Source organism: Musca autumnalis, unplaced genomic scaffold (assembly GCF_047663935.1).
Source record: "Musca autumnalis isolate F117 unplaced genomic scaffold, ASM4766393v1 scaffold_2, whole genome shotgun sequence".
NCBI classification, from domain to species: domain Eukaryota; kingdom Metazoa; phylum Arthropoda; class Insecta; order Diptera; family Muscidae; genus Musca; species Musca autumnalis.
The window spans coordinates 161702375-161729691 of record NW_027411755.1 but is presented as its reverse complement, the minus strand read 5'-3'; the positions used below and the strand labels follow the sequence as shown (position 1 = coordinate 161729691).

The 27317-nt window shown below is 37.3% G+C and overlaps 1 protein-coding gene across 1 annotated transcript; it reads left to right on the top strand.

The window, feature by feature from the left end:
* The first annotated feature begins 1480 nt into the window (after positions 1-1480).
* Positions 1481-27317, top strand: LOC141393160 (uncharacterized). The gene is made up of 6 exons (XM_073966117.1): positions 1481-1870; positions 1979-2129; positions 24870-25096; positions 26352-26733; positions 26805-27031; positions 27101-27317. The coding sequence occupies exons 1-6, from the start codon at positions 1614-1616 to the stop codon at positions 27267-27269; spliced, it is 1413 nt and encodes a 470-aa protein (XP_073822218.1). The 5' UTR covers positions 1481-1613; the 3' UTR covers positions 27270-27317.

Here is a 27317-nt window from a genome sequence, read left to right as displayed (position 1 = left end):
GACCAAAAGAGTTTGGATCATACATTCCGGGATATGCGAATCCCAACACAAAAAAATTATACAAATACAATCATGTGTACACTGAGATGGCAGCCGCTGAACCGGAACACGGGTTTTGTGTGGTTGCCGGTCAATCCGGTACCGAAGACCGCGCCTATTTTTTAAACATTTTAATATGCGTTGTGGTTTAAAAAATATATTTTTAATAATATGCATTTCCACGTTTCTCATTACAGAGATCCCTTGGATGGTTTTTGTATTACCGAATGTGGTTCGCTGGCCTGCCTATCCAGCCCCTGCCGCAATGGTGCTGATTGTATTAAAATCGAAACCAATGAAGTCGATAAAAATGGTGATAAAGTGAAAAAAAAAAATGGAAATGTAAATGTCCTTCCGGCTATATGGGTCCAACATGCGAGATATCGGTGTGTGAGGAAAATCCATGTCAATGCGGTGGAACTTTGTTTATGTCCTTTGGGTAAACATGGACACTATTGTGAACACAGTAGGTTTTTCCTTTTCCAGGATATTTAAAACAAAGAGAAGAGTATTGTATTGATGCACCCCCATATCCACTTTTGAAAAAATGAACTTAATTTATTGATTTTTAAAAAACTGCCGCAGTGTCAATGGCCTCTCTTCGTTTGTGGCCTACGCTGTACCCATACCCTTGGAGTACCCCATGTAATTGAGTTTCAAGATCTTACCACAAACCATGTCATAAATTGCCTTGTTGGCCTTTTTGGGCCAGTTTGTGCTGGACCAAGAGCACCCCCATATCCACTTTTGAAAAAATGAACTTAATTTATTGATTTTTTTATTTTTTGAAAAAAATTAATGTTTTTTTTGGTAAGAATTTTTGTTTGCAGATCATCTCAGATGATGCTACTGAACCAAAGAAAATAATCAATTTGTTTTGTTTTATTTTTTTTTTTTAAATTTTGAAAAAATCCTTTCTATTCCAAATTCCTTTCTATTCCAAATTCCTTTCCACGCTATGATATCCAATACTCCATTCATCCCCCCTCCCTTAATGCACCGGAAAAACTCTTATTGCTCTCTATGCTCTAGCCTACCTACCTCCTTTGTCAGTATTCCTTGATGCAAATGCAAACTTTTCAGACTGGGAAGTGGCGCTGCCTTCATTTTTTGGGCAGTGTCAATGGCCTCTCTTCGTTTGTGGCCTACACTGTACCCATACCCTTGGAGTACCCATGGAATTGAGTTTCAAGATCTTACCACAAACCATGTCACAAATTGCCTTGTTGGCCTTTTTAGGCCAGCCTGGCTATCACGATGAGAAGAGCGATCATTTGGCAATTAGTTTCATCCAAGGCTATATTATGCTTACCTGGAATTTGGGTACTGGACCAAGAAGAATATTTACCCAAAAACCGATCGATCACAATGGACCGGAAGGTCTCCGAGTGACGCAGTCACAATTAGTGACTGCACATCCCCTAACCTAACCTACCCAAAAACCTATATATTTCCGTTTTGATGCACCACGAGTGCCGTACGAAATTAAAGTGGGCCGAATTGGGCGTCAAGCATGGCTGACCGTTGATGGTAAATTTAATATCACAGGACGTTCACCGGGCAGTGTTAGCCGCATGGATGTTTTACCCATTCTGTATTTGGGTGGCCATGAGATTGCCAATTTCGATACACTGCCGCATGACTTGCCGCTGCATTCAGGATTCCAAGGCTGCATCTATGATGTGCATCTTAAGGCTGGTCAAGTTACAGTGCCGCTGCAGGAGACACGCGGTGTAAGAGATCATGGTGTGGGCCAGTGTGGTACACGAGAATGTCATCGTCATGCATGTCAGCATGACGGTGCATATCTTCAGCATGGAGCCACATTTACGTAAGTAATACAGCAACAACACTGAAATGCGATCAAATAATTAATGCCTCAATGTTTCTGCTTTCTCCTATCCTTTCCATCTTCCGCACACACAGTTGCATATGCCAGGAAGGATGGTATGGCCCATTGTGTGCCCAACCCACAAATCCTTGTGACTCGTTTAACAATAAATGTTCCGATGAATCGACATGCGTGCCATTGGTCAACGGATATGAATGTTACTGTCCGGTGGGTCAAACGGGCAAAAACTGTGAAGAAGGTAAGTGTACGAGTATCCAATTCAAAATGAAATTCCATAACAAGACAGCACTGCTGTCTGTCGTACATCAAAACGTACGTTCAGCCGGTAAGTGCCCCCTCCATAAGAAGAGGTTAATGAAATGTGATTGTAAGAATATAAAATGTGTAAAGTGCTAATTGGGAATATGTATCATTTCATGGCTAAATTAGCAGAGGATAACGAAGTTTATTTGTTCGAATTCAAACAAAAGTGTGTGCGTGTGTGTCTGTCTGCCTTTAGAAGTTATGCAGGTTAGTGATGAGATTAATTATGGAAAATTCCATTATATTGCATTTGAAAAATTAATGCCAATAAGTCCGATGTCATTTGGGGGTTTTGTGAATGTGGCTGGAGTTGAGGTAGGTGTGGTTGAACATAAATAACCTCAGGGCCTTTTCAATTAAAGATTTATGTAAAATTGCACTTAAATATGAATTTAAAACAAGTAACAACATCAAAGCTATATAGCCTTAGCCCAAGACTGTAATAATTGTACTATTCGCTAAACAAAATTACTGTATATAATCCAATCCCACGGCGGCGGGTTCTTCAATACCGGATTTAACCATTCGTTTTCTGGCCAGCGGCTGCCACGTCAGTGTATACATGTTTGTATTTGTATTCGTGTTGGGAACAGCATATCCCGGAATACCCGCACTGGATTCATTTGGTCCGCGCTGTAGACGGAGGAAACCCCAGGACCAATATGGATGAGGTCACTTTTTCACATCCGCATCCACCACATTTAAATATTGGTGAGATGTAATAGATACCTGGGTGCATCTCAAGGATGCTCTGGACACGTCCATGTGAGGGACTAAGATATGGACTAAGTTGCTGCAATGTGTAAACACCGCCCCCAGTGAGTCGTCCTCAACAGAATATGAGACTCCCCCGCAGTCCCAATAACAGCAGCCATAAACGCAGCACTTAATACCAGCCATTGCTGTTGCAATCCCTGAAAATGCATTATTTTTGCGATTTACTTTCGATGGACGCCATGGTGAGATCGAGGAAATAGTGGATTTTATGAGTCGGAAACCAAACTCAACAACAACTGCAACTTACAGCGTTGTGATGGTTACAACGTACTAAGTGAAGGTGGCGGATTAGCTTTCCTATTGCACCAATCTTTTCAATACAGACCAGTTTCGCTTGAACCTGGCTCTAATGACCCGTTTATGGAATGTATGGAGGTAGCAGTCAGGTGTGGAACTGCCAAGGTAGATTTGCTTGACGTATACATCCCGCCGATAAATAGCAGTAGTCCAGGTTATAGGCTAAAGGTAATAACCGATGTTGGGCGACTTTAACGCTAATTCGGTCATCGGAAATAACCAAAAGGGTATAGTGCTTGCTGAGTAGATTCATAGCTTTGCGTTTTGCACGGTCAATGAGAAAACCCCTACCAGAATTAGTGGAGAGTGTCACAGTTCGCCAAATACAACCAACGTGTCACCTGGCAACTTGTCGTTTCTCTTGGGTCAGACCATCTTTCCGTAATTGTTTTCATTAGCAGACCGTCCGATTTAATCACCTCCGAACGTAGCATAATTCATCAATTATGCTAATTAGCCCAGCTTCAGAGATTTCACTAATCAGCGCTTTAGAGATCTGCCCGACTCTTCCGATGTTCGGGCAGCAGAGAGGACGTTGCCAGACATCATCACAGATGCATCAGCTCGCCATATACCTGATGGTCGGATATCCGAAGAGAGGCCAAATTTTCCAGCAGAGGGTACGGCATTGGTAAATGGGTGTGATGAACTTTGTCGTGCCAACCCCAAAGTCGGAGAGGTGACACTGAAAGTTAACAGGTTGGTCGGAACAAATAGCTAAATCATCTGAAGAGTTGCAACATTGGAGCCGGTATAAGTGAATTGTGGACAACGGTTAAGTCACTCTCAAACCGCGAAAAAAAGGAATGTACGACACGTTTGGCGACCATACGCCATAATTGTGGGCAACGGTTAAGTCGCTCTCGAACCCTGGAAAGAAGAAGTTATTTTTATCGACAGTTTATCGAGCACCCCGGGAGAGACAGGGCGAAAAGAAGACTGCTACGTTACATTAGAAATCTTCCTGTCGAGGAGGAACCACCACAATGTACAATTGCTGATATTGCGAATACCATCAGTAATACTATATCACCCGAAGCGTAGGGACCTGTAGAAGGGAGTCGAGTACCTCAACTAAGTTCTCAACGTGTTGCTAGCCATTAACATCGTTCTCTAAGTCTGGAAAATGGACAGGTTGGTCCCGCTACTAAAGCCAGACAAGGATGCCAGTAAAAGTGAATCGAACATACCGAACATATCGAACATACATAAGGGCTAAGCTTACAATATGTTTCCACGCGAGAAATATGCAAAATTCCGACCACCAACTAACCCAAGATTCTAGGGGTCCAATTCGACATTATATTCACGTCGTCCGCGCATCCCCCAATTATCGCAACAAGTTGAGATGTAGGAACATGGTCCTCCAGTCCCTAGCCGGCAGAACATGTGGGGCAGATAAAGACATGTAATTGAACACATATAACGCGATAGGTCGGTCTGTGGTATGCTATACAGCACCAGTATATAAGCCCAACACGATGACAAAATATTCAAAACTGTCAGAATGCCGCACAGATAATTGCAACAGGGTGCCTTAAAATTTCTCTCGGTTCTTTGTTTCATGTTTTGGTGGCAAAATTCGTCAGGATTTCTTCTTTGCTTGTGAGCACAATTAAGAGTTTAGAGAGCCTGGCTCTCAACAACGTCTAAGCACGAGCGTAAACTTCATGGAAGCCTGTGGGCGCCAACGTTGATCTATATGGACTCATAAGCTACCATCCCTACTGCATTGTCCGCCATAGCAACGCAGATATCTGTAGACCCTATTCCCCAAGTACTTCGAGTTGGCTCTTACAGATATTTTGGTTGTGCTGCAGGTATTTCTTTTATGCAGCGTGTTAGGATTATACCGCCCATGACGGATCGCCAGAGTCTCGTTTGCGCGAACAGAGGACAACAAGTCACAAGTAGACAGTGGGTGAGGTTGAAGTTTGAAGACGATTGGTTTGAATTTTCTATAATTAGGGGATTCTAGTATTTTGTTACGTTTTAAAATATTAATTTTTAAAGAATTTAACCTTTTTATTTATTTTCCCTGCGGAAAAATTCCAAGGGTAATATTCATGATTGTCCTGTATGTGGACAAATATATTATTCGTTTTCGCATCACTCTTCCGATTGTCCTCGCCGATATACAGCACCTTTTCAACTGCCCTGCCAACCCATCGAAGCATCCACATTCCTAGAACTGGAGATAGGCTACAACAACCACGCGTATTCTCTCTGTGTTTCACCTGCGGTAGCTTAGCAAAGGAAGGACTCTCTTACCACTACTAATGCAAGAAATATTTTGATAGTCTCTGGTCCAGGGGTGAGCAATTTGTGAAAACGTACTCCTAGTTTTTTGTGAACCATTAACAATTAAAAGTTTATGCAATTTTTTAATAATTTGCATTGTGGACGATTTTAGACAACATTAATGTTTAAAAAATTTTGAAATAAGTAATGAAACATCAAGAAAAATTAAATATTAATTCTCCCTTAAATTTGCCTCTCTCTCGATTTTGCTCAGCTCTGCTCTGCACTATAGGTAAATTGCCCAGTTTTTGAGGCAAAAAGTCGAATTTGCAACTTTTAATAATAATAATTTTTTTAGTTGGCATTGAAAAAAGAACATGTCAAAATTTATTAATATAAGCGATATTTTCCAAAATAGCGCCATTATCGCGGTTTAAATTTCCGTTAAAGTGAGAATTATATATATTATAAGGCATATTTTAATGTATTTAAAACCGCGGAAAAATAAACCAAATATAAATATATGTAAAATGGAATAGATTGGCAATTGAGAGAGGAGTTTATTTTTATGCATAAAATAACTTAAACATTTTGGGTAGCAGCCAAAAAAACACAAAAAGTCAGAAATAAATACAGTATAGTCTCGATAATCCGGACACTCGTTAATCCGGACAACGCACAGTGTTGCCGCGTGGACAAAAATCAAAAATTGTGATGTTAACTTTTACATATGTTTATGATTTTTTCTTACAGTTAAAACATCCCATACAACGAATCTGAAAGAATTTTGTCGATATGTGCATCCATAATGAAGTTATAGACCTTTAAATATGAAAAATGTTTTCCAGGTAATCTAAAGCGGTAATCATATGAAAATTAGACAATTTTTAAAATAACATTTTCTGGAAAGTTTGTTGATAAAATTAAAAGTTTTGGATGAGGATTTGATGGGTGGGCTATAAATATAAAATTTTAGTACAAAAAGTTGACATCAACTGCGCATGGGCAATGTACCGTTATCAAGAAATCAAAATTTAAATTTGATAAAAAAAACTCAAATTCTTATTATTTAGTAGAGCAGATCTTTTGATTGCCACCTATTGCCACCTCGGCTCTTATTATCCGTTAAGTGCACCTCTCTTCCAAATAAAAATGTGCAAAAACTTTCTGCCCGTCCCTGCAAACTTCTGAGATATATCGGTTCAGATTTTATATAACCCCCATATATATCTTTTCCCGATTTAGCTACAACTTGTTCAATTTTGATCGGATAGCCTTCAAATTTAGTACGTGTTATTTTCTTAGGCCCTTGAATAGCTACACCGATTTTCACAAAAATCGTTTCAGATTTGGATATAGCCCCCATATATATATATCCCCGATTTTGCTATAACTCGGTCAATTTTATTCTAATAGCCTTCAAATTTTATGTGCGATATTTTCTTAGGCCCCTGAATAGATTCACCGATTTTCACAAAAATCGGTTCAGATTTGGATATAGCCCCCATATATATCTTCCCCCGATTTTGCTATAATTCTCCTAAATTGTTGATGAATAGCCTTCAAATTTAACATGGGATGTTCCTAAAGCCGTGGTGCAATGGTATGCACGCCCGCCTTGCACGCAGAAGGTCGGGGGTTCGATTCCCCGGCCAGGCAACATCAAACATTTTTCAACGGTGGCAAAATACCCCTCAGCAATGTTGGCGACATTTCCTGAGTATTTCAGCCTTGAAAAGCTTCTCTACAAGTGGTGTCTTAACACACGCCGTTCGGACTCGGCGATAAACAGTAGGTCCCATATCATTGAGCTAATATGAATCGGGGTGCACTCATTGATATGAGAGAAGTCTCCCTTGTCCCGTATGGGATGTTGTGGAACAATGTTTTTTTTTTTATGTTCCTCAAGCCCCTGTTCAGTTTTACCGTTGACCTAGGTTGATGAATGTTTGCACAAGTACTTATGAGGGCACAGGAATGAAAAAAAATCAACTTTGGTCCATATCGGTTCAGGTTCGAATATGGCTTCGATATATTATTTCGCCGGATGTCACTCAATTACGGATAATTACGTCATATTTTCCTAATTTAATCAATATTACACATACATTGCGTGTTTATTGAAAATATATATGAGAGGTATATCCAAATCTAAACCGATTTTTTTCAAAATCGGTGAAACTTAAAAAGGCCTTAAGAAAACATCCCATGTTAAATTTGAAGGCTATGTTTCAAAAATTGAGCGATTTATAGCAAAATCGGGGAAATATATACATGGGAGCTATATCCAAATCTGAACCGATTTTTACGAAAATCGGTGAAACTACTCGGGGGGCATAAGAAAATATCACATATAAAATTTGAACGCTATTCGATTAAAATTGACCGAGTTATAGCAAAATCGGGGAAAGATATATATGGGGGCTATATCCAAATCTGAACCGATATGGACCAAAATTGAAATTTTTCATTCCTATGCCCTTATAAATACTTGTGCAAAAATTCATTAACCTATGTCAACTCCTTCTATTTTTGTCCACTTTTGTATGGAAGCGGCAACACTATGCAACGCGGTAATCCGGACACTAGAATTTTTTACATTGTAGACTCGGTAATCCGGACATCACTTATTTTTCGTACCTCGATAATCCGGACATCAATATTTTTCCTATCTTGAGCATTATATTCTTATTTATTTCATTTGCGATTTCGTTCTTAGCAATAGCAATTGGTGTATAAATAAGAAAAATTAAGTTTTTCAAAGTTTTCGGTCCATATCTCGTCTTTATGCCTAGCCACTGTTGACACAGTTACACAGTCAATATGGAATTAACTATTTGAATCTGTCGAATGTTTTTTCCCCCTCAACCATCGATGTCTAATTATGATAAGCTATAGGCAGAACTTAACGACTACTTTTTGATCACTAACTTGCTGAAAATATCATTAATTACCGAAATTATAAACAATTTATTTTTACCGATTTTTTCGGTAACGCAAAAAAAGCAGTTGGAGCATCGCACTTCTTGTATAGAAATTCCAATAAATTATTTAAAAACGCATGACTCCTTTTATTTTTATTCTTTGATATACCAAATCGCCGTCAACTACAGATTGTTGTATTGTATTCTCGTAATTATACAACCAATATATATGCAAATCCCATTGTCTTAATCCAAAATTTATATAACATTTATATAAGACAATACCTTTTTTGGTTTCGACGACAAGGAATAGCCAGTTGCTGATGTTCCTAGAAATGGCTAAAATATATTTACCATAATGAGATGAGTGCATTTGAATTCTGAAGTTACATATGTATATCTCAATTCGTAACAGACTCATGTTCCATGGACACTGAAAATCAATATGTGTACGTGGGCTACGAAGTTTATATCCTTGAATAACACTATGAATAAATATACCCCCATTGTAAAGAAGTTTTAGACTACAAAAATACACAGGAAATGTCACATAAATTATGCTGGAGGAGTAAAATTAAGAAGTAAATTTGGCAGCCAGGAAAGCTGCTTAAAATGGTCGCAACCTGTGATATTTGCTTAATATGAATTCGGTTACCTTAGATGTCAGGTTATCATCTGTAATCCTCCGATATTAATGATTTTATCTTAAAAAATTATGTGTTTTTGGGACTACTCGGTAATCCGGACAATTCGATAATCCGGACATCGCCGAATCATGTGGTGTCCGGATTGTCGAGTAAATACTGTATTATATTTTTCTTAAACTCACTTCATATAGACCTAAATTGTCCGAGTTTGGCCGTGATTTTGCCACCTAGAACACATTACTGAAAGCCTTCTGCATTGGTATTACTAGGTTTCACAACCCGATTTTGCCCGTTTTTTGATATTTATGAGATTTTATTAGGTTACTTCTCAATAAAAAGTCTTAAAATTGTGGACGTTTGGTTTGAGGTACTAAATAATAAATATAAATAAGTATATAATTAAAAAAAAAATTAAGTAACAGTGTTTTATTTATAAATGCACTTAAAAGTAGAAAATAATTTTTCATGATGGAATCTCTCAAATAAAACGCTGGCATTTGAATTAAAAATTGTGACAATATTGAACGGCAAGCGTTTTATTTGAGAGATTCCATCATGAAAAATTATTTTCTACTTTTAAGTGCATTTATAAATAAAACACTGTTACTTAATTTTTTTTTTAATTATATACTTATTTTCTGGTTTTTAGTGTATTTAAAAATAGAACACTGAAACTCGAAATCAAAATTACAGCCATTTCGGCCCAAAAATTAAGACAATAAACACTTGAAATCGGGTGGAGCCGTAATATGGGGGCTATACCAACACCTGGACCTATGTCACAATTTTTGGTGGAGAAATTTCTGTACCACTGGGATCTCCAAATGCCAAGTTACACGCAATTCGGTATAAAAATGAAGATAAAATCTTTAAAACACTTGAAATCGGGCGGTGCCGCTATATGGGGGCTATACCAAAACCTGGACCTATGTCCATAATTTTTAATGGGTACGTTTCTGTACCATTGGAAAACCTAGTTGTCAAAAACAGCCAATACGGGCTTAAAATGACGATAAAATACATTAAGTCGAGTGGTACCGCTGGATGGGAGGTACAGGAAAATATGGACCCATATTGGTTTTGGATTCATATTCATGTATTGTCATCCAAATCTGAAAAGTGTACAAAGTTTTAGTTCGATTGGTCAACTACAACTGTGTGAAAAATGAGTTACCAGATTTGAAAAGCAAATTAGATAAAAAACTGTAAAACAGTGTAAAAATGGACCAATATTGGTTTTGATGTCATATTCATGTATTGTCATCCATATCTGAAAAGTGTGCAAAGTTTTAGTTCGCTTGTTCAATTACAACTGTGTTAAAAATGAGTTACCAGATTTGAAAAGCATGTAAAATTGAACACTGTACAACACTGTAAAAATGGACCAATATTGGTTTTGATTTATATTCATGTATTGTCATCCAAATCTGAAAAGTTTGCAAAGTTTTAGTTGGATTGGTTAACTGCAACTGTGTGAAAAATGAGTTACCAGATTTGAAAAGCAAAATACCTGAAATCGGGTGGTGCCGTTATATGGGGGCTATAGGAAAAAATGGACCCATATTGATTTTGTTTTCATATTCACGTATTGTCATCTAAATCTGAAAAGTGTGCAAAGTTTTACTTAGATTGGTCAACTGCAACCGTGTTAAAAATCAGTTACCAGATTTGAAAAGGGGGTTAAGTTAGACACCGTAAAAACACTGTAAGAATGGACCAATATTGATTTTGATTTCATATTCATGTATTGTCATCCAAATCTGAAATGTGTGCAAATTTTAAGTTCGATTGGTCAACTGCAACTGTGTGAAAAAGTAGTTACCAGATTTGAAAAGCAAATTAGATTTCATATTCGTGTATTGTCATCCAAATCTAAATAGTGTGCAAAGTTTTAGTTCGATTGGTCAACTGCAACCGTGTTAAAAATGCGTTACCAGATTTGAACTAAACACACACCAAAGCAAGTTAAATAAAACACTGTAAAAATATTGTTGTTTACAATTTCATTGCAAGTAATATAAGTAATGGCGACAAATTGTTCGGTATATCCGTGGTTTTCTATAAACGGTGCGGCAGTAGTAAGCTTTATTTTATCTCTCTTTTACATATTAATCATTGATACGGTTTAAAGGTGTACTAAACTTGTCCTTATTAACGTATTTAAAAAAATATACAAAACTGTAGTAACAATTCGTTGGAAAATCTACTCGCGGAGACAAAATTTTTGTTATTTACTACCGTGATCGTTTTCAACAGTTTGTTGTGTATAAGAAAACTAATGAAAATGACATTGGAAAAAATAGCTTAGTTCACTATATACGTAGTTACTTATAACCGTTGTTCCTTATATCCGAATTTATCTGTAAAATTCTTTGTTTTATCTCAGTTTTACACATAAATAATATAAAATTTTAAAAAATCCTTTAATTCCGCTGTTATTAATTTTTGCCTCAAAAACAGGGCAAATTACCTATAGTGCAAGGTTATGTAGAATGTGTATATGAGAATTATATGGAACCAAATCAAACATTTTAGTAACAATCGCGTGGTCGGAAGAATAATATATCATTCCCCTACACTTGTTGTTAGCGAAACATAATATAAATTCGCGGAAAGATCGCCGAGATACATAGCAGAAGATTCCTCCTATCGATTGAATTTAAACAATAATTTTAGAGAATCGTCTACGAATGGCAAATTACTCGCGTGGGTGAATTTTATATAAAAATTCGCTAAAACATCAAAAAATCGTCGAAGAATCTTCCAAATGTTTGCAGGGTATGTTAGAGATAGCCAGTATGCGCTTGCTGAGAGCAAGTGAGCATACATTTCAATGTGTTTCACATTTACGCTCCCTTTCTCTCAGAAAGCGCCCACTGGTGCATGTGTTTGTTTTTTGTGGCTTTTGGGTTTGTATTTGTTTGCACCCAAACATATAATTTGTTTGCACCCAAACATATAATTTGTTTGCACCCAAACATATAATTTGTTTGCACCCAAACATATATTTGCAGCACCCAAACATATGTTATGTTTTGGACTGCTTGCAAACAAATATATGTTTGCTGCAAAACATGTTTGGGACATATGTTAGAGAGGCCTTTTTCTCTGTGTGTAGAGTGTCCATACACACCGAGGGAATGATCAAATAAACGTGGTTACACTTCCCCATTTTGGCCTATTTTGTATTTGTTTAACATTGTAAACATCCCAAATGTTAATGAATTAATTAACAGAAATGTGGCAATTTGTTTTAAATTATGTACTGTTTACAACTACATTATAAATCGTCTTTAAACTTTTTGTTCAAAAAATAGGAGTATGGAAGGAAAAAGACAATAAAAATATTTTTATTTGAATTTAGGACCAAAATTGTCAATATTTATGTTTGGTTTTTGTTGATGGGCTTTTTTAGTCAATTTTGATTAAATGAAAATAAAAAACTAGGATTTTATTTCATTTTCCCGATATTTTAGTTGTTAGTAGTGAATGGCCTTACAATATATATCAAAAACAAGGGCTGCTAAGGATATTATATGTTATGCTTACAGATTGCTTTTGTTCAGAGACTCATAGTGAAATTTGATTTGGAACATTTCTTCTTTTGACACTATCCACAAGAAGTGGAGAATATACGGAGATTTAGCTCTGTATGCAAATATTCAAAATTAACATTAAAAAGTGTAAACAAATAATTTCTACTTTTGATATATAAATTTTTAGATTTGTTATTATAAAAAGTATTATATCTAGATAAGTAGTTTATTCTAAGACTTGTAACGGCATTTTGTGTAGAATATTTCTCTTGTGCCAGACATTGAAAATATAACATGAACATTTTTTAACTTTTAGGAGAGAGAGGAGATGAAGGAGCTCCCTTTCTCCCTTCTTACCCATAAACTCAAATCATGTTCATGAAAATTTTCATAGTCTGGCACAAGTCTTTCTTCTTTTGGTACTATTTGTCTAAAACTAAGTTCCATTTTCTTTCATGCGTCACCTCAAAAAATGAAAGAAATAAATTTCATTAAAAATTTTGTTGTCTTTTTTGTTGGCAAAATTGGAATAGATATTTGATTGTTAATTAATATTCAAAGACGTATAGCAATAAAGACCCGAACAAATGCATTTTCCAAAAACATATGCTAATAGTTCCACATTTTGGTTACAGATGGCTACACAACTCACTGGAATTGATAACAGCAATGTCAATCGTTTTTGATTCCCATTTCTCGCGACAGAAAACATAAACGTCGTGTTTTGTGGCTGAAATTTATTTCTTCACTATTTCTTATTTTTTATTTAATAAAAAAAACAAAAGTCAACGCCGTAAAATTTGAGTTTTAATGTTTTTCTTGTCAATATTCCAATGAGTAACAGTTTTCGTTTAACAGAATGTTGCTATGATGTCGTAGCAACAGAGGTTAACTCCCTCTACAGTTAATTTTTAACAATTGACTTTTCCTATCTTATAATATTGACATCTTTGTAATATTAATAGATAGTTCATTTCTTCGATGACATATAGTAAAATTTAACGGAGAATATTTTTGTCTTTGTCGTCATCCATCTAGAATGATGTTTTGTGGGAAAACATGGTAAAAACAAAGATAAAGTACAACTTTAACTCATGGTAGAACAAATACAAGGTAAAGTTAATACTACAACAAATACAACTCGAACAACAACCACAAAGGAATTTGTTTTTGTTTGTAAACCTTAGTGTCAACGTAAATGTAAACAAAACAAGGAAATGTCTATAAATTATTGGAATTTAAAAAACTAATAATTTTTCACATTTGATTGAATATTTTGGAAAACATGTATGAAATCTCGTTAGATTTTCAATTTGAATGTTTCCATATCATTCCACTAAATGCATAATTTCTCGCAGAAAGTAGAATACTTGCAAAAATGTTTCGGGTCGCTGGTAATTCATTGAAAAAAGAGAAGATGTTTCAATCATTTGCTTTTGAAAACAAAAAAGCACATGTTTATTAGGGCTTTATTCTTTTCAAGTTTAACAAAATACCACACATATTAACAAATATTGTACCGCCTCTATAAGCGGTGTTTTATTGTGCGGCATGTCGTTCGGACCTGGAGGAGGTTACATGTCAATGATATGAAGCCGTCTTTATGGGAAATAGTTTTTTTTTTCTGATGAATAAATTTGTTCTTCAAAAATATCTATCCCTAATATACATCGAACATAGAAATAAATACATAAAATGTCGAATGGAATTTGACACTAACACTACAACCCAGTTCAGTCAGCTGGGTATTGCTGCTACCTTTTCTTGTTCTACCATGACTTTAACTCTGAAACGTGTTTTTGATTTTTCAGATTTTGGGCATTCAGGTAAGATCTGGAGTTCTGATGTATTCTAAGACCTATAGTGAAATTTGATGACGAACATTTTTGCAGAATATTCGGATCCGACCCGATCTCATTTTAAAGGGTATTTAAAACGTTTTTGGAAAAAGGAACCAAAAAGTCTCCACGCATTGTTGGCAGCAATATTGCCAAAGACGCTATATGCCTAAAACGCAAGGATTCCAAGGAATCCTAATTCGAATATTTCCAAATATGTACAAATAGGGGGAAATTCCCCGACGCATTTGGGGTACTTCCCGACGTAAACTTTCAAAACGTCGATACATGTGTCTTCTATTTTTCGTTCCTCTTTCATAATCTGCCCGATTTTGTCTGTAATTATTTTTTGTGTTGTACAGCGTTAATGATTTTAGAATAATTTAACGATTTACATTAATATATTTTGCCTTAATCTTAATCATCATATAGCATTTTATACGTATTCAATTTCTCATAAATGCTTACGAGTATACATACCCAGCAAAATTAATTGGAAGTAGTGCAATGTAGACTAGTTTTCTCAAACGGAGTCGTGAAAAAGGCACTCCATTCCTTACATTTTAACCGCATTCGGATGCGATCCAATGAATGACATCCTTTCCTCACATTTTGACAGCACCTGGATGCAGTTCAATCGGAGTCGTGAAAAAGGCACTCCAATTCCTAACATTTTAACCGCATTTGGATGCGATCCAACGATTGACATTCATTTCTCACATTTAAATTGCATCCGGATGCAGTTCAAGGGAGTCGTGATAAAGGCACTCCATTCGATACATTTTACAAGCAGTTGCTAAGTGATCCCTAGCAAGCAAGCCAATTTGTAGATACCTACAACTACAGAATTTTTTCAAAGATAGAAAAAGTGTGCACCAATTTCTAAAATTTTTATATAAAACAAGTAAGAAAAGTCTATAGTCGGACGGAGCCGACCATGGGATACCCTATACCACTATCCTTGGACAATCGCTCTTCACGGAACTTCTTTTCAATGATTGTGAAAATTTAATTATCAAATATCAGAGATGTAATGTATAATACTTATGACCAAAACCAAGAAGTTATCTAGCATGACAAAGACATTTTTGTAGCAGGAAAGGAAAATTTAATTCACACAAACTAAAATGTAATGAAACCCACTTATGTAGTACTACTACTTTACGTTATTGAAATTTTTACCAATTTCACACAAAAGTTTCAGTCCATTTAACTCGCTAAGTATTATCTGATCTTCACGTTGGTTTGTACGCTTCTTCATCATCATAAACTCAAACTTTGTTTAAAGTTTTGCGGGTTATTATTTTGATCTAAAGAGCCGCTACAAAATTGGTTAAAATTTTGTTTTTGGTCCATTTCATCCCCTGAACATTTCACGATCATCACCAAAAACTAATCATTTCTATTCTGGCCCAAACCCAACCTCCCTAAAAACTTCGTTACAATCGGTCCATAATTGCGGCATTAAGCTTTTTTACAATTTTTAATGGACGGACACACATCGCTTAATCGCTTTATCTCGTCGAGATATGAATTTTGGCATACCAAATAGGGGGTCTAGGACGAATATTTCGTGGTGTTACATAAACTTTTGGAGAGACAATATATAGCATGGGATAAAAATGTGGTTCTCTACACAGAACCCATTATATATTAGGCAGTAGGCTCGTTTTCTAGCAAACACTTTATTGCAAATTACATAAGAGGAAAGGTCAGTAGTTTTTCCCCATATGTAGGCTACTTTGCGAAATATATATGTCCTCAAGGAATTAAAATATCGACCAAAAATAAAATTTTTATATTTTTCATACAAAAGTAATGGTCCATTTCACCCGCTTAAGAATATCAGATCATCATTCAAAATTGTAGGCATCTTTTTCGATCTATACTCTTACACGGTGCAAAATTTCATGACTATTGATGTATAATTGCGACTTTTATCGAGTTTATTATTACACTACAACAAATAACGGAATATATTAGGCTGTAACTCTGTTATCTGATCATGCACACCAACATAATTGGCATCAATTGAAAGGTCAAGCGTTCCACTTTCAAGTATATCTCATTTTTCCGGAATGTCACTTCCAGGAATTAAGATATAAGCTGTATATTAAAATTTTTCACAATTTTCACACAAAAGTTTTGGTCCATTTAACCCTCTAAATATTATCCGCCATCTCAAATTGCAAGATTCTCCTTTGTAATATACTCTTACCTTATTTAAAATTACGCGTTGATCGGACTATTATTTAATTTATAATGGACAGACGGACGGACTGACGAACACACATCTCAAAATCGTTTATCTCGTCGAGATATGAAGATTGGTATACCACATTGGCGGTCTCCGACGAATATTTCGCGGTGTTACATGAATTTTTAGCAAAACAAACCTATAATACCCTTTTCCTCATTGTGGTATAGGGTGACGTAGGGGATGGAAGATACCAAGCAACGGTCCTGACCGGTTTTAACATGGCAAAACCCAGGATTTATCTTGGTCCCTCTTTCATCCCAAGTGGACATTGACCTCCCCGTGGTGTCACCTGGGGAACTGCCTTTACACCCGTTAAAGGTAGTGAGCTAACATGTGCCGCGCGTTCACCCATAACAACGTTAAAAACTTTGGTTTGGGCGTCGGGTTAGTAACCCTCCCCTAGAAAAAACAGCCTACTATGAAAAAACGATAGAAAAGAAAAACAAACCCCTCTAAAGTTGACGAACCCCGCAAACGTTTTAAGGACCATGATCTGCGAATATGCACCTGGAATGTTCGCACTCTTTATAGAGAAGGTGCAGTCTTCACATTGGCAGACGTACTTGAAAAGTACAAGACCGATATTACTGCCATACAGGAAATACGATGGATTGGGAAAGGCGTCACAACAACACCTAAAGGTGACGCACTGTATTATAGCTGCCATGACGTAAAGCGTGAGTTTGGTTGTGGATTCGTAGTTAGTCGGAGACTAAAACATCTGGTATCCAGCTTCACCGCAGTGAATGAAAGACTTGCTGCAATTCGAATAAAAGCTAAATTCTTCAACATCAGCTTTATTTGCGCTCATGCTCCCACTGAAGAAAAGGACGAACAGACCAAAGATATATTTTACGAGCGCTTAGAAGAAACATATGACCTTTGCCCTGCCCATGACATTAAAATCATTTTAGGCGATTTTAATGCCAAAATTGGAAAGGAGAATATCTTTGGCCCAACAGTCGAGAAATTCAGTCTACATAGTGAAACATCTGACAATGGTATGAGACTGATAGACTTTGCAACTGCAAAAAACATGGTAGTTAGCAGTACCAGATTTAATCATCTCGATATTCATAAGGGCACCTGGCTGTCTCCAGATCAGAAAACAAGAAACCAAATTGATCATGTTGTGATAGATGGAAGACATTCATCGAGCGTGTTGGATGTACGATCGTTCCGAGGCGCAAACATTGATTCGGACCACTACCTTGTTGCAGCAAAGGTACGCACCCGCTTAAACGTAGCAAACAAAGTACGAACAGACACAACACGAAAGTTAGACATCGGTAAGCTGCAATCACAACAGATAGCCACAGCATATTCCACTCAACTATCCCAATTGCTTAATCAAAGCTCTCCTCATCCCGATAACATATCAGCGCAATGGCAAAGCATTGCCCACTCCATGCAAACAGCCGCAAAATCCATACTTGGATACCAGAGACCTCCACCAAGGAATCCATGGTATGATCAGGAGTGTCGTGCTGCCACCGAAGAGAAAAATGCGGCATATAGGGCTACTTTACAATCCGTAGCAACGCGTAGCGCACGAGAGAGATACAGGGAGAAAAGGAGAGAGGAGAAACGTCTTTTCCGCAGGAAAAAGAGAGAGATGGAAAAGCGGGAGTGTGAAAAAATCTAGATGTACAGGAGTCAGAATGAAGTCCGAAAATTCTACCAAAGAGTCAAGCATCAAACTGATGGCTTTGGTACAGGCACATCCTCCTGTAGAGACCAGCAGGGTAATTTGGTAACTGATACAGATAGTGTACTCAGGATATGGAAGGAACATTTCTCAAATCTGCTGGTTTTTAATAGTAGCGAAGACGATGATGCCACAGATCCAATCCCAGAAGATGGTATAGAATGTATACCGCCCAGCCAAGATGAGGTAAAGACAGCAATAAATCGGCTGAAGAATAATAAGGCAGCAGGGGCCGATGGCTTACCAGCCGAGCTGTTTAAAACCGGAGGCGACACGCTGATAAGGTGTATTCATCAGATAGTAAGCACCATCTGGCAGGAAGAACGAGTACCCGACGATTGGAACCTGAGTATCCCGTGCCCCGTCCACAAGAAGGGAGATAAGACTGTATGCTCTAACTATAGGGATATTGTGCGAACGACTAAAGCCTATGGTCAACGAGATAATTGGACCATACCAATGCGGCTTTAGACCTGGCAAGTCCACCATTGACCATATATTTACCCTGCGGCAAATCCTGGAGAAGACCCAAGAGATGCAGATCGACACCTACCACCTTTTGTCGATTATAAAGCAGCCTTCGACATCCCGCTGCGTTCAAAGGTATTCCAAGCCATGTCTGAATTTGGTATCCCCGCAAAGCTCATCCGGCTTTGTAAAATGACTTTAACTGACACGAGGTCCTCAGTTAAAATATGAAAGAACCTCTCCGAAGAGTTTGGTACCAAAAGAGGTTTCAGACAAGGAGACAGCCTTTCGTGTGACCTCTTCAACATCCTGCTAGAAAAGGTTATACGAGAGGCAAACGTCAAAAGAAGTGGCACAATCTACACCAATAGTCACATGTTACTTGCTTATGCTGATGATATAGACATCATGGGCCGATCAGTAAAAAAGTAACTGATACCTTTATAAAGGTCGAAGGAGAATCTGCTAAAGTGGGTCTGGCGGTAAACGGTGAGAAGACCAAGTTGATGGTGTCGACGCGCAATGCGTCCATTGAGCTCGGACCGACTGTGGAAGTTGGTTCCTATAATATTAAGGTAGTAAAAGACTTCGTCTACCTCGGCACCTCCGTAAACACAACAAACGACATCAGTTGTGAAATTAAAAGAAGAATTGTATTGGCCAAGAGATGCTACTTTGGTTTAAGTAAGCAGTTTAAAAACAAAGCCACATCTAGTCAAACAAAAATAACGCTCTACAAAACACTGATACTACCCGTGCTGATGTATGGCTCCGAAGCCTGGGTACTTGCGCAAGCAGACATGGCAGTGCTTGGTGTGTTTGAGAGAAAAATTCTTCGAAAGATCTACGGACCAATCTGCGTTGACGGTGAATATCGATGATGAACCTGCTAAAAAGGCGTATAAATACGGACCGCTTGGCGGTGCACGCAGAATTGGCAGGCCAAGGAATAGATGGCGCAAACAAGTGGATGATGAGATGAAAAGGCGCGGTATTCCAGAGTGCGAAGCAACAAATAGAGAGGAATGGAGATCTCTTCTTAGTTCGGCCTATAGAACAAATGTTCTGTAATGGGCCAGCTAAGTAAGTAAGGTATAGGGTATAAAAATACTACCAAAATTGGGAACATTTTTACGGTAACTCACGAGAAGAAAATTTCCTAATGAAGTGCGGAAGTGAACTGGTGATGGGAAGACAATACAATAACCCCTTGGATTAAATTGAGAACGTACGAAACAAACTTTTATATTCATCAATATAATACGAGTACTGTGAATAATTTTTTGAGTCATGGGTAATTAACTATATTCTTACGTCATATCGTGATAAAAGACCAAAGAAGAGAAGACACCCGTCTCGGGGATTCCCCATCACCGTATGGGTGCGCATCTTGACTACTACAAGAAAGTGACCCGAATCTATATTCGTTCCTCGGATCCATCAGATCGTGTATTTAGCTCTTCTCGGATGTTACCGAAAGTGTAATTACTGATTAGAATCTTTGGACCTATTGCTCTAGATTGTAAAGTTTCTTAATTATGTGCCTGTTCATAAGATAATGGTTTTAATGGTTCGCTCGATAATATCCTAGCAAAAGTTTAATCGATAATATTTTGTTGTGCTTATGTACAGAACAGATCTTGGATTTCTTATGTAAGACTGTATTTTTTGTATTGTATTTTTTCCGTTTGGACACTGGTAGGTAAAACTTACGTTGCCAAACCTTACCAGAATAGCTTGTCATTGGGTCATACGAATTTAACAAGGTTTCTGCTTAACTGTTCCACAAGTGACGGTGGCATGTAACTTGAGGATCTTGCTCCTACTAGGCAAATTATCAATTCAAGTTTCAAACAAGTAAAAAATGTTAAGTTCGGCCAGGCAGAACTTTTTATACCTTTCACCATATAATATTCTGAACTAAAATGAAATAATTAGCTTTCTTTTTGTTACAGAAGTACCAATGTATGTCCACAATATGTGGTAGGGAAGTTTTATGACCACTGGGAATGCTAATTACCAACTACACCAAATTTAAGCCAAAAAGCGGTAAGGTTTTATGGGATCGTACCAAAACGTGGAAAATTTATTTGACAGCTAGGAACTCTATGTGCCAAATTACAGCCAATTTAGGCCGAAAATTTAGATAAAAACTTCAGAATACATACCTCAAATCGGGTGTATTCTTTATGTAAGATATACTACAGGGACCTGACCATCGCCAAAACTAGAAACTTTCACGAAAAAAGTAGAAGAAAGCATGAAATCGGACCCGCTGTATTGTGGCTATTCCGCAACGTAGACCTTGTCCAAAAATTAAAATCGAAGTGATACCAAATTTCCCATGAACGTGATGAGTTTCGCCGTGCAAACCCCAGTGACCCCAGAGTCAGGGATCTGACATTGAAAATTAACAGGTTGGTCGGTGAGCATAAGCGGAACAAGTGGCTGGATCATGTTAAGAAGAATAAGTGAATTGTGGACAACGGTTAAGTCACTCTCTAACAATGGAAAGAAGGAGGATAGGACCTTAGTCAAATTACGCCACATTACGCTGACTGATCCCAAGAGGTGCGCAAGTTATTTTAATCGACAGTTTCTCGAGCACTTAGGTAGTGACAGGGCGAATAGAAGAGTACTATGTCGCATTTGATATCCTCCAGCCGAGAACGAACCACCACAATTTACAAAGGATGATGTTGTGTCATCAGAAACACTAAATTATCCAAAACGTTGGGTCCTGATGAAATCTCCATGGTAATGCTGACACAGATGGATGATCCGGGAGTCGAGGATCTCACAAAAATTCTCGCCGTTCCCGAAGTCTGGAAAATGGGAAGAGTGGTATCGCTTCTGAAACCAGGAAAGCATGCCAGCAAAGGGAAAAAGGGATAAATATTCAAACCCGATTTTCAAGGTTGTGGACTCAATATCCCACCGAAATGGCTGAAATTTGGCATTTAGTTTTCGTTGGGCGATATAGAACTTTCCACCTGAAATTTGTCGGCATATGCGCACCTCTTCATATAAGTACGTAGGCCCCATAGAACGGTATCTCCCGAGTGTCGGTATTATGAAGGTTTTGGTCTCAGTATCGAAACGAAATTTAGCAAATAATCTTCGTGGGGGGTACAAGCATTCCAGAAGAGAATTATCAGTACATGTCCACGTTTTCATATAGCCCGCATAGAAGAGTACCCCCGATTTTCAGTAGTTTGTGGCCTCAATATCCTACCGAAATAACTGAAATGTGGTATTTAGTCTAAACACGTGCAATGGTATAACTGTTTGTATCAACAAAACAGATATATCATATACGTAACAGATATGATATGATATAAATGTGGGAATGAGTGTAACAGTTATGATATTGTTTGGGTTGTGTATACTCACAATAACATAACTGTTAGAAACAGTTCTGTGTTGTATATGAACGAGTGAGAACTTTATTTGTTTTTTCGTTCTCAAGTATCTGTTGTACAACAGATATTTTTCAAATACTACAGATACCAACAGATACTATAGGTGTAACAGGCTTGTGTGAATAACTTCAAAGGAAACTCTCATCAAAACTAAAATTTTTCAACATTTTTATTATTTAGGGGATAAATAAATATTAAAGACATGACATTACAACTGAACGCATCAATTTGAATGTTTTTCTGGGTTCAGTGAGTGGAATGTACGAGGGGTACTAGAAAAGCTTCCGAACTAATAATGAAAACGCGAATATTTATCAAAAATAGTTTTATTATATTACAAATATTTATTGCTAATAGTTTTGTTATATTGAAGCGTTTTTTGTGGTTATTTCAAAACTAGGTTTAAAATACCTTTAAACCAATTTATTTCCCGCAGGGAAGTGTTAGCTTGTTACATTTTTAAATTGGTGTGGTGGTGATTAAACAGAGAGGGAGATGGAGAGAGTAACATATTTGCTTTCCTATTGTTCGTTTAAACAAAAACTTACATATTATATGCGCCTACAACATCCCGGAAGGGAGAAGGGTGCACAGCGTTGCATATTGCCACAATGATATGGGACCTACTTTCATCGCCGAGTCCGAAAGGAGTGTCTTACGACACAAGTTTTCATGGCTGAAATACTCAGGCCACCACCGCCGAAAATGTTGGTGTTCTGGTCAGGGATTGACCTTAGGAGAATAATGCCTTCAAAAGCCCTTAAAACGACCCGTCACTTTGTAAGGTAGGGGTTGGTCCAAGCTGAATGGACGTACAATACATTTACCGAAGTATTATCCACATACATACTTCGGACATTAAAGTCATTTCCACAGAAGTACAGTCATGGCTATATCGGTGTAGAAGCAGGCTGATAAAGAACATATACACTTTATATGATCTTAAATTATTGTTTGGAGGAGTTACAAAGAGAATGACAAACATAATATACCCTCCATTACAAATTAAACGATTTTGTTATTCCTAATGGTTTTCATAATGTTATTGGTCCATGGAATGATTCTGAAGAAAACCGAAATTCACATTTTTGATTTGATTTGAAGTACTCTGTCCAGTAGCACCAGGTCTAACCAGATTTTGTATCCTGACTTTCGGGTCAAATAAGTTATAGGTGCTTTATATGTGCATATCATTATTATGTGACTTTTAGGAACGCCATATCTTATAGAGAATTTTACGGTCGTTGTCTTTTGCTTTAGTCACTTTTTGGTAAGGCTCACAGTTTTTGACATATATAAAAAACCCAAAAATATGACCTATGACCATGAATAAGTTTCTTTGCACGCATGAGATCAACAGAGATTTTTAGGACCTCATTTGTAATGACAAATCCTACATTTCAACCAAAATTCAGCTCTGTGGGAATTTTTCTATTTCAATTCCTATTTTGTTTGGGCTACATACAATAAATACTTATTGTATCACACCAATATCCATTTATATCAGTTTGTACAAACCAGATATAAACAAATATGTTCCTTTTTTTCTGTCTATAACAACTCATATCATACCTGTTCGAAAAAGTATCAGTATCAACTTGTAACTGAAACTACATTCTACATATCCATACTCACTCAATGTTGAAAAATGTCGGAACTGATATATACAGTTGTATCCATGCAGGTGTTTAATTTAGTCTTCGTTGTGGATATAAAACATTCCAGAATATGATTATCAGTATGGGTCCATGTTTTCATATAGGCCCCATATAACGGTTCCTCCCGATTTTCTGTATGTATTTTAAAGATTGTGGCCACCAAAACTGCTGAAATTAGGTACTAAGTCTTTGATATTACTCCACGTCTTCTTATAGCCTACGTAGAACTGCCCCTCCAAATTTTCAGAATTTTGACGATTTTGGCTCCAATATCCCACCGAATGTTTTACATTTGGTATTTAGTCTTCGTTGGGGGCATAAAAATTACCACCAGAAATTTGTCGGTATAGGCCCACGTATTCATATAGCCCCCCATATAACTGTTCCTCCCGATTTTCGGTATTTTAAAGGTTGTGACTTTAATATTCACCCGAAATGACTGGATTTTGTCATTTAGTCTTTGTTGGGGGAGAGAAAACATTCCAGAAGATGAATTTTAGTACAGGTACACGTCTTCATACAGCCCCCATATAACGGTTCCTTCCGATTTTCGGTATTTTAAAGGTGTCAGCGTCATTATCAAACCGAAATGAATGAAATTTGGTTTTTGGTCTTCAATAGGGGTATACAATATTGCAGAAGGGAATTATCAACATTGGTTCACGTTTTCATATAGCCCCCATAGAAGAGAACCTCCCAATTTTCGCTTTTTTTGAAGGTTGGGGACTCAATATCCTATCGAAATATGGCATTTTGTCTTCATTAGGGGGCTTCTAAACTTTCACCCCAAAAGATTTTCGGTAGAGGTCCACGTCTTAGCTCCTGCAGAACGTTGCCTTCGGATTTTCGAACTTTTGAATAACACTTACTAATTTGCATCTCTCTCTTCATAATTTCAGCACCTGGCTAAGAAAAATAAAATAAAACATCGTAAGCAGAATAAAGTTGGTGAAAATTTAGCTTTCAGCTCTGTCAGTTCGTATAGGGTTGAAGATGCTGTCCAAGCAGGGTACGGTGAAATGGAACATTATGATTACAAAAATCCCACCATCTCTGGCAATACTGGTCATTTCACACAAGTTGTATGGAAGGAAAGTTCACAACTGGGAGTTGGTATGGTTCAAAAGTAAGTATGACAAGCACATAAGGTTTTCAGTTTCTTTGTAAAGCTTTCATACAAAGCTTTAAATTTAAGCATTCCCTGCACGATATTTGTGTATGACCTATGTCCATAGTCTGGGATTTCCTCGGTCCCTGCACAGACCATAAGAACAGGCATTGCGATATATGCCTCTCCCAAAACAAAACAAGTAAAAAAATGCTAAATTCGGACGTGCTGGACTTTTTACACCCTCCTCAAATATTCTAAATGGAACAGTTTTCTGTCCTGTCCGCAATTTTAGGTGGAGATATGTATGTTATGACCACGGATACCCAAATACCTAAGGTCAGAAAATGTATCTAAAAATATCTTCAATAGGGCGGCAATGTGTGGACCTATGCTGACAATTTTTGGGCTGTTTTACAACCACTGGAAATCTCAAATGTCAAATTACAGGTAGTTCCGTCAAAAAACATAGCTAAAATCCTCAGAATACAGAAAAAATTGTGAAACTACCGAAAATCGGGAGGTATCGTTATATGGGGGGCTACGCCAAGGTATGGACCTACGTTGACAATTTTTGGTGGAGATATTTTGTGACCACTGGGCACCTCAAGTGTCAAATTACAGGTAGTTCGGTCAAAAATGTAGCTAAAATGATCAAAGTACCGAAACTCGACTGGTACCGTTATATGTGGGCTATAGCAAAGCATGGACCTATACTGAACACTTTTAGTGGAGAGATGTTTTGACCAATGGGAATCTCAAACGTTAAATTACAGGCACATCGATCAATTAAAGTGTAGCTAAAATCCTCAAAATACCGAAAAATCGGGAAGTACCATTATATGGGGGATACGCCAAAAACATGTACCTACGTTGACAATTTTTGGTGGAGATATTTTGTGACCACTGGGAATCTGAAATATAAAATTACATGTAGTTCGGTCAAAAAAGTTGCTAATATCCTTAAAATACTACAAATCAGGAGGTACCGTTATAAGGGGGCTATACCAATTGACAATTTTTTGTTGAGAAGTTTCGTGACCGAAGGGAATTTCAAATGTCAAATCGTATATCCAATTACAGGTAATTGCAGAATTTTGTGACCACTGGGAACCTCAAATGTCAAATTACATTTAGTTCGGTCAAAAAGTGTAACTGAAATCCTCAAAATTCCTGAAAAACGGGAGTTAAACTTATATGGGGCTGTACCAAAACGTGGACGTGACTGCACTGAATCTCAAATGTCAATACCAATTTTTATTTCTTCTTTTAGGAATGATCGCACTTGGGAAGTTTGTAACTATACCCCTCCTGGTAATGTTCTGGGAAAGTTTGAAGACAATGTGCCACGTCCCAAGGGAAGACAACCCAAACCACAACCCTCGCGACTTATAACAAAATCAAAAACTGAAAATGATCGAAGGCCTAGAACACCAACAAACCTGCAAACCGCAAAACCCCAAAATGAACAACGCGCCGATGATAAACCAAGTACATCGCAGGCTTTCAAGAAAATAATTGGCAACAAACATGACAAATGGTCTAAATTTGAAATGGAATGCCTTGAGGAACACAATAAACGTAGAGATCTACATGGCTGTAAACCAATGGCACTCAATAGAAATCTCTGCAATTTGGCAAATGATTGGGCCATAGTAAGTACCCAACCTCGTTTGTACCAATTGAAATTTATAAAAAAAAAACTTTTTCTGTAACAAATTTTTAGCACTTAACCAAAACACGTAGCATATATCATCGACCCGGAAATGACTATGGAGAAAATATCTATCAGCTCATAAACCAAGATCCCACAGCAGAAGATGCTGTTAAGGCCTGGTATGATGAAATTAATAAATATAAATACAGTAAACCAGGATTTAGTACGGGCACAGGACATTTTACTCAAGTTGTGTGGTTGGACACCAAGGAAATGGGTGTGGGCAGGGCCAAAGTGTAAGAAAATATTAGGCTTATTTAAAACGGTTTATTTTCTAATAATTTTCATTTCTCTGTTCCTTTCAGTGACAATATGACATTTATTGTTTGTAATTATAATCCACCCGGCAATGTTATGGGTCAGTATAAAACTCAAGTTCCACCTGTGGGTGGATTCAAATATCCTAACAGGAAAGACTGTACAGATGCCATTACTACATCAGGAGAAAATGAAACACATTCCACTTCGAATTAAAAGTCTGATTACTTTTCGAATTGGTTCAAATCGAGAAAATAAACCTAA

Bases quoted from the DNA above. Each gene is read 5' to 3' on its own strand.
- LOC141393160 (XM_073966117.1), top strand. From the start codon at position 1,614: ATGGATGTTTTACCCATTCTGTATTTGGGTGGCCATGAGATTGCCAAT. The intron at 25,097-26,351 runs GTAAGTATGACA...TTCTTCTTTTAG, and splicing joins GGAGTTGGTATGGTTCAAAA to GAATGATCGCACTTGGGAAG. The intron at 27,032-27,100 runs GTAAGAAAATAT...TGTTCCTTTCAG, and splicing joins GGTGTGGGCAGGGCCAAAGT to TGACAATATGACATTTATTG.